The 8,466-nt window shown below is 43.6% G+C and overlaps 1 protein-coding gene across 1 annotated transcript; it reads left to right on the top strand.

Annotated features, from left to right (window-relative positions):
- Positions 1-3,654: 3,654 nt before the first annotated feature.
- LOC105020789 (fatty acid-binding protein, intestinal) lies at positions 3,655-5,515 on the top strand. Its single transcript, XM_010888080.5, has 4 exons — positions 3,655-3,969; positions 4,410-4,582; positions 4,843-4,950; positions 5,377-5,515. Exons 1-4 carry the CDS (start codon positions 3,903-3,905, stop codon positions 5,425-5,427), a joined length of 399 nt encoding a protein of 132 aa, XP_010886382.1. The 5' UTR covers positions 3,655-3,902; the 3' UTR covers positions 5,428-5,515.
- The last annotated feature ends 2,951 nt before the right edge of the window (positions 5,516-8,466 follow it).

The following is an 8,466-nucleotide window of genomic DNA, read 5'->3' as shown; positions in this document are numbered from 1 at the left end:
CCACGGGAAAATAAATATGGAAGGGCTCACTGCCGATGACTGGAGAGGGGAGTTAGGCACGGGGAAGAGGCCGTTCGAACGCCAGGTGGCTTTTCAAATGACCCCTGGACGGGGTTAAGGGGCTATTTAACGTGACGGGGGGTCATGTTATAGGGGTAACGGCGCTTATGCTGTGGACTTTTTTTCACTTTTAATATCTCAAGGTTCAGCCGGTGACTTTGAGGCGAAAAAAACAAAGTGAAATGTCGTAGTATCACTTCAACAAAATATGGGCTGCTTTTCCCATGTTGGCCTTCGTCTCACCTTGGGGTGGGTTATTTTGTCACATGCTATCAAACGGCCCTCACCTATTTGTCAGCGTTGGTAAAACACCGGAGCTGGAATTCACACGGTGGTGATTTGCCACAGCGGTGAGAGACCCTTTTTGAACACTGTTCACATTCTGCCTGCATCTCTTACTGGTGCTGTAGGTCACTTTTTCCCTCATTTTGATCAATTATCCCATTTCCTCTTGGCGAAACACTGTTTCTCAGTCAGCGCGAAGTTCCCACTATTTGTCAACGCTCTGTCATGCGTTTGCCTCTTCGCTCTTCGTGTGCTGGCGTGTCAGGTTGACTGAATACCGGCTTTCTGTACTATCTGAGGCTCATTTGAAATTTAAATATTGCCCCATTGCCAAGTCTCAATAATATTGACTTTCAATTACTCCAGAGGACCGTTCTAGGCATTTTGGGGTGCAAAGCAGGTTTTTATCTTTCTTTTTATGAACCAGCAGCTTCTAGTCTGCTCACTGTTACTGTATATTTATTTCTTTATTTATGGTTTTGAGGGGAAACAACGGAGTTCTGTTCCATATAAAACTCCACCCGTGGTCCGCATACCTGAAAGAGTTCTACATGGAAACAAAAATGTCTCTATTAAACCCAAAAGTATTCTTCAACGATCTCTCCCACAGAAGCAGCCAAACAAACCTTTTTCTAAACCTTTTTTGGTGAAAGTAGCATGGTATTGTGTTGCGAATTAATCACAGTTAATGTGTCTGACAGATGCAGCGTCCAAAATGACCCAACTAACACAAACAGCGCACAAATAAGGAAACAACTTGAAAATATATACCCGGATAACATCTGCGACAGTGTTCCTGAAAAACCGAAATGACACTAACAAGACACAAACTCGGAGACGATTGAAGCACACCGCCCCAAACCACTTCTTAAATAGTCATTCTACATTCCCACAGTACGCTGGACTGCTCCTACAGGAAACAATTGGACATGCAATACCATGGCTGACCAGCAGAAGGTGCTCTGGTTCCCAAAAAGAGGTCAGAAGTGAATGATCCTCACAGCCGCGGTGTAGACTTAGTACATGTTCCAGTGTATGTTAATGTTTTTGTAAGGGGAATGCCTATACTACGCTATTAGAGGGAAAGAGTCCCTAAGAGTTTCCAAAGGCGTGTTTTCAAATGCGAATGTGTGGGGCCTTTATGCACACCGGCTGTTTGGATCCAGTATCTCCTGAAAGGACCACTCCTTTAGATATTAATGGATGCATAATATTTTCATTTTGGTCATTTAGCAGACGCTCTTATTTAGAGTAATGTACGGTCTGTGCATTCATTCTGGGAGAGGTGGGACCAGCTTAATGTCCGTAACTTTCACTCAGTGCTGTAGCTATCGGCTGAGCCGGTGCTAGAAGGAAGAAACAAATGGATTATTTATAATTTTACTGTAAAACAGACACTGGTATGTACGCTTGACTATTTGAGTGGCATCGCATAAGTCCACAAAATCATCTGGAGGATTCTCATTCACCTTTGAGCTGTAGTGAACAATAGGATTAGCCAATTACTGTAAACATCATTGATTGGCAGCAGTGGCCTTTGCACAGCCTGATTATATAAAACAACAGCTATCTAAAATATATTTACGAGGCGGTCTATTACAAGTGAACCATGACAACATACATCCTGTGTTCGTTCCAAAACCCACATGGCACAGCCTGACACTTTGCCAGGACAATGGACAAGAGAATGCCAATTTTTTTCCTCGGTACAAATTGCGTCCACTGGAAAGTATCGGGAAACGCTCAAAGTGGCCAGTTAATCCCGTGGAGAAGTTCACTGTGATTGTCTTAAAAGTGATTCTGCCACATTTCAGACAAGGGCCCTCACCTTGTCTGAACCGTATTATCGACCATCACAATCGAGATAAGGATGAGGTGTGCAGGTGTTCGTTTGGGGAAGGTAATGCCCCGATCTCTCTCTTTCAGTAAGGTAGAGTCAGTTGTCACCGTTATTTGGGTTTCTGGTGGTCAGTATATATTATCTCAGGGTAGATTCCATGCTGGTACGATGTTGTTGTAGACAAAGAGTCGTGTCTGAGAAAACTGTTGAAATACGTGATTAAACAGTCAATTGAATTTGATCCGTTAACTGTCTTGCTCTATAATGTTTCCTTCTCTAAGTGGGGAAACTCAGGACTTCAAAGCATGTACGGACAATAATAATGTAATTACAGTGTGATAAAGTTCCACACTGATATGGTTATCAATGCATATCTTAAACTGAATATGAACAGTGACAACTAACCAAAGCTGACCTTTCAACCGATGGTTGAATATTACCCCTAATTCCAGGTCTTTTATAGCATGGCATGCGCATGAAATTAACCATGGAAGGTTCAAGCAGATATGACCTGTTTGGAGAAAATGAATTATTATCATCTGCCAAATCTATACAGCATATCTGTGACCTAAGGTCTACCTGAAGATTTATATTGTGCTGGTGTGCCTGTCATGCACCTTGTAAATGGAATGTGAAAACTCGGTTCATGTGACCCTATTGTTGATATTATGGAATAGGCTTGTATACCCACATGGAAAATGTGTATATACAGCTCTGGAAACAATTAAGAGACCACTGCACCTTTTTCTTTCCTTTCCAAAAAGGTGGAAAGGAAGGTTTTAAGTGGGGAACAGAAGGGTTAAAATGAAGACACCACTGCAAATTGAACGCTTCTGTTCCTCACTCAAAACGTTCCTTTACAACTTTATTGGAAAGGAAAGAAAAAGGTGCAGCGGTCTCTTAATTTTTTCCAGAGGTATATATACATATAAATGAAACCCTTTTCCTGGATTCATTCTTCCCTTTGTGTTGTGAAGGTCCTATGATGTCGTGCAATTCATGTTAGGTTTAGTTTCTGGAGATACAAGACTGTTTCTTCCAGGACCTAATCTCTTCGCGACGTCTTCCTTGGTATTTGTATTTGCAGTAGTAGTAGGTAATGGTTTTGTGCACAATTACAAGATATGCCACTTTCAAAGGCACAAAGTCTCCTCTGCCAAAAATGACCACAGCACACACCAGTTGACCGTGAGAATACGCCGTGGAAAAAAAGTTAAAAATAATCTGGCAGCAACATCGACATCGACTTTGTATCATCAACTGGGGACCACAAGAACATTCTAGCAGTGGGGCGAATTCTGTCGGCCCTGTCAAAAAAAATGCTAGAACTCTCCCACCATCAATGAACGGTTCATCAGGGGCTCATTGTCATGCTGGACCCAGACACAGACAGAGGGAGGCACCCTGGGAAACCAGCCAAGAGAGCCCTATAAACCGCCGCTTTTACCCCAGAAGCAGAACAGAGCTGGACTGTGCGAATGTGCCCTGGGGAGGGAGCTGTCCTTAGCCAATTATCTTTGTATCCTTGACGGCGTGCTGTAATCGCCCCGCGTTTGACATCGGCTGTAAATGGCCACATCAGCAGACAGATAATCAGTTGGACACAGAGGACCGTCTTCCTGCCAACTCTGGGGCTGCTATAAAAGGGGAGGCCAACAGGAGCCCTCAGATCCCTCCAGGCCGGCCAGAGCGGTAGCACTGCCAGCCCATCACAGTCATGGCGTTCAATGGCACCTGGAAAATTGAACGCAGCGAGAACTATGACAAGTTCATGGAGCAGATGGGTGAGTTTGTGTGTGTGTGTGTGTGTGTGTGTGAGGGGAAGAGCAGAGGTGGGGGCCGGCTTTTAGGCGATCTCTCTGGATCATCGTTTGATCGCGTGGCTCCTACAAGTGAAGGTGAGACGCCATTTAAGGGCAGGCTGTAATGTCAAAGGCAAGCTGTAATCACAGTGCAGCTATAATGAAACAGTTTGCCGTTGCTAGGCTTCTTTAGGGAACAAGGTTGGGTCCCGTGGAGAAAAATGACAGGGATGTTTCCAACAAGCTGGCGGAAATCAATGGGCAAGCTTCAGCGTTTCCCCCTTGTCAACATTAACAGGCGTAAAAGGGGGGAAACCCTGTTCAGTTGGACCCCGTCAACCGCAACTGTCTCACGCTTTCAGCCGCGACGCCGACGGCCCCCGACCCCTCAGCGCTCACGCTTTTCCGCATTTTCCCGACAGGCATCAATATGGTGAAAAGGAAGCTGGCGGAACACGACAACATGAAGATGGTCATCGAGCAGACAGGGGACAAGTTCCATATCAAGGAATCCAGCACCTTCCGCACCAAGGACATTGACTTCACCCTGGGCGTCCCATTCGACTACTCCCTGGCCGATGGCACCGAGGTCTCAGTAGGTGCCAACTCTTTTCAAACTGCACCACTGGGATATTGGCGGCAGGGTCGGTCTTGCCGTGTGGCTCTCTAGCAGGGCCGGCTCCAGGCATAAACAACATAAACGGTCGCTTAGGGCCCCCGACAGCTAGGGGAGAGGGGGCCTCAAATGAAATGTTGCTTAGGGCCCCCAAACGGATAGGGCCGTCACTGCTCTCTAGCGACTCATCTTTGTGAGCTGCACATGTTTCAGTCCCAATAACCTGACGTTTCACACAGGGCACCTGGGAGCTGGAGGGGGATGTGTTGACGGGGAAATTCACCAGGAAAGACAACAATAAAGTCCTGAACACCACCCGGGCCCTGGTGGGGGGAGAACTGGTTCAGGTTAGTGGAAACTTGATCATGTTGTTAAACCACGATCTTGTGAATATATCATTTAAGTTTGACTTCATGAACTGTAATTATTGCAGGGTAAACTATTTTTTTTTTTATTGAATTTTGTATATACTGTTTTTGTACTGTATTGTCTTTGTGTGGCTGTTGTATTCTGCATAATCCAGTCTTGTCGACTGGAAAAGAGTGGTAAGAGAGGGTCTGACTAGTGCTTCTGAATGGAAGTGTGTAGAAACCTTGTAGCATCATTTCGTGGTTACATCCTGAAATGCCTATGAGTTCAAATGGAGATACATGTTACTGGAGGGAAAACCAGGAAATAAATATGTATTTTTATAGTGTACTCAATACAAATGGATTTGTATTTGAATATTTCAACTTTGCATGTTGACTAACGACTATGTCCTCTTAAAACAGAGCTACAACTATGATGGAGTGGACGCCAAGAGGATTTTCAAGAAGGCTTAAAGGGAATGTTCATGAATTTCCCTGAAGAATGTGTTTGTTTTTTACCTTAACATGCCAAATGTAAACTATAATAAAAACATGGACAGTGCCTTTCTTTCATTCTCTGGTACCACACGCCTCCCATAAACCTTGAACAATACCTATAACAGTTCCTAATCAAGGGAAGAATACTACAGCAGAGATGGCTTCAAATAATGGCCTCACTTTATTTCAAATAATGGTGTCACTGTAAAATCTCAGAGGTGAGGAGGTTGCTGTTGAAATTCCAGACTCCAACACATTTAACAACCAGGATAAACATCTCCACCGAAGTCACAGTCAAACAGCTGTCACTTCACACAAAACTATTTTTAAATATATTTGGTCACAATAAAAATGCTTAGTTATTTTTATACTGCCTGTCTGCTTGATTTTAGAAAAGTCACTCCAATTTAGTTATGGTACGGTGCGTTATACGTCAACCGGGCGTAAAGTTGTCGTGAATCGATCATAACATGATACAAGATGTGACTCAGTGCATGAATAGGGTAATAAACTGAAATATAACACGTCGTTAGAAGGTATGTCATGCTATTATTATAACAGCACTATGTAAACCTATGTTGTCAGCGATGAATCCCTCGCCCGCTGATTGGCCCAGGTGTCCCGCGGAGGCCAGCGCAACTGGCCAGCGCCATCTGGGTTTTTGGGGTTGGTAACTGAATGGTTGCCTTGCCTCGTCAGGTCCTAGAGACTCCTACTGGCAGCTTGGGTGCCAGTGAGCTCAGTCGAGGTAGAAGAAGCCTGGCCCTCGGGCCCTTGTTAAGGTGAGCAGCATTATGGACCTTCTCCGGTACCAGGCTCTTTAAGCTCTGCCAGGATCTTCCTGCAAGTTAATGACCCCTATCACACATCGAAATTCACTGGATGAAGGAATGGTCTAAGAATATTGCCTTACAATCCCTTATGATATAAACTTTTTTGAAACCTACTGTAATCATTTCAGAAACACATAAAAAAAAATGTAAGAATTGTTTAATTGTAGTTTGTTTCCTTGAACCGTTGATGAAGTACAATATATTTACAATACAGATCAACACCTTTTATTCAATAACTTTGGAGGAGACTGTATCTTGCTGTGCCCTTGAGCAAGGCACTGATTGCTGGTAGCCCAGAGGTTAGAGCAGTAGCCAAAATATGTGTAAATCAAATGCTTTAGCAAACCGTCCTAACGATGACATCGACTGTGTATATTTCCAGTGTTACTTTTTTTTTTTACATTTTGAATCAGTGGACTTTGAGAGCTGGGGGGGTCACATCACAATAAAAACGTGGTTATAGCGTTTTAATGTGCAGCAAATTAAGTTTTATGTGCATCGTATTTTGACGACAGTTTATTGGTGCTGAGGAGTCAAACGTGTCTCACCACAGAGAAGGAATGGGTTGTCCTTCCTGATTAAATGATTTAATAGGTAATTGGGAGGCAATCAGCCATCGACCAGCCTGGTCATCAAGAGGGATCGGCTAATTAAGTTGGAAGTCCCACCCATTTGGTTATATTAAAACTATGCAGGCCTTTAATGGCAATGTCATTGCTGGAATACGTTTCCCCTCGATGAGTCCTCTGACGATTTCTATTTGGCTCTAACTTCATATAGTCACACGACAATCGGGTCCAATCATGTGTTCAGAGAGTCCAATGAACTTCTGCACAGGGCCACTTTTAAACATTTTGAAGGAACACGAGCCACATGGTATGTGTGCTTTAGTGGTTCACAATGTGTATTCCATTTGCTTATTTAAGGCGGGAGGAACGGCCAAACATATTTCCCCTATGTCCACAAGATGGCGACACATGCCCTTGGATTTGAAAAGCTACCATATACGTCTGCAAGACAATGGAATGAGACGTCACAATATTTCTCTACGGATTAAGACAAGAATTCACTTTCTGAATTAAGTCATTTGAAAAGAGTCCACCCTAAACCTGAATAGCTCGAGCGAATATCAGGGTGAATGAAGCCAAAGAAGCCAAGATTTAACCTCTTATCTAAAGACATTTAGTCAATTTCACAATCGAGTTCTCTATAGGCTACTAGATGCTGAAAATACATGTGTGCTCAGTGGGTTTGACCGAGTTCAGTGGGCTTCTCCGGCGGTTCAGTGGGCTTCTCCGGTCACTTCGAGATTCTCTGGTGGGCCATTGGTCATGCTGTACTCAAACACGGTCTCTATGCACACAACCTGTATGTGGGGAGGGGAGGGGGGTGTTCAGACTTTTTCTGTACTGGTCCCCCAGTTGGAATCAAACCCCACAACCCTGGCTATGATAACCCTAGTGCCTTTCTCAGTCAACTGGGCTAGGGTTGGCACACAGGCTTTACACTTTAGTATTTATTTTCATTTTAAGCAAGGCATTCACATTTATCTCATTAGAATCATTTCAGGCACTGTCAGTGAAAGCTGCAAGGTTTCTGTCGTTCAGTAGATGGAGCTCTGAAATTACGACCGGGAAAATCAGTAGAACGATGCGCTTCACGCTGCAGAGCTAAAAAAGTTCACCACTCGACCAAAGCAACAGAGAAGCCTCTCATATGTCGACCAAAGGGCACTCTCATTTTCTGTTCAGTTTGATTCACTTAAATCATTTTGTTGTGGGAGAGGGATTGTTGAATACATTTTTTTAATGCCTAATCAGAATTGTCCCCAGAAGTGCAAACCATGCCCATCTAGCAATTCCAGCAGGATGACACAATGACACTCAAAGTACTTAAATATGCACTTTGTCCTAGAACAACCAATCCTATCCTCTGACCCTTTTAGAAAATCCAACTATACGGAACCATATCCGATCATCCAGCTATATTCTTGAGAGTGATTAACATATTTGGGAAAATCCAACTATATTATTTAGAGTAACTTGCCATTGTTGGTAGACTCCATCTACAGTCAGAGCGACGTAACACATTTGGGAGAATCCAGCTATATTATTCAGAGTAATTTACCAACTTTGGGAGAATCCAGCCAAATTCTTTAGAGTAACTTGCCATATTTGAAAAA

This window comes from Esox lucius, chromosome 24 (assembly GCF_011004845.1).
Source record: "Esox lucius isolate fEsoLuc1 chromosome 24, fEsoLuc1.pri, whole genome shotgun sequence".
Lineage (NCBI taxonomy): Eukaryota > Metazoa > Chordata > Actinopteri > Esociformes > Esocidae > Esox > Esox lucius.
This window is presented reverse-complemented; position numbering and strand designations above follow the sequence as displayed.

Coding starts and splice junctions, on each gene's coding strand:
- LOC105020789 (XM_010888080.5), top strand. CDS start 3,903: ATGGCGTTCAATGGCACCTGGAAAATTGAACGCAGCGAGAACTATGAC. Junction 3,970..4,409: donor CAAGTTCATGGAGCAGATGG/GTGAGTTTGTGT, acceptor TTTTCCCGACAG/GCATCAATATGGTGAAAAGG. Junction 4,951..5,376: donor TGGGGGGAGAACTGGTTCAG/GTTAGTGGAAAC, acceptor CTCTTAAAACAG/AGCTACAACTATGATGGAGT.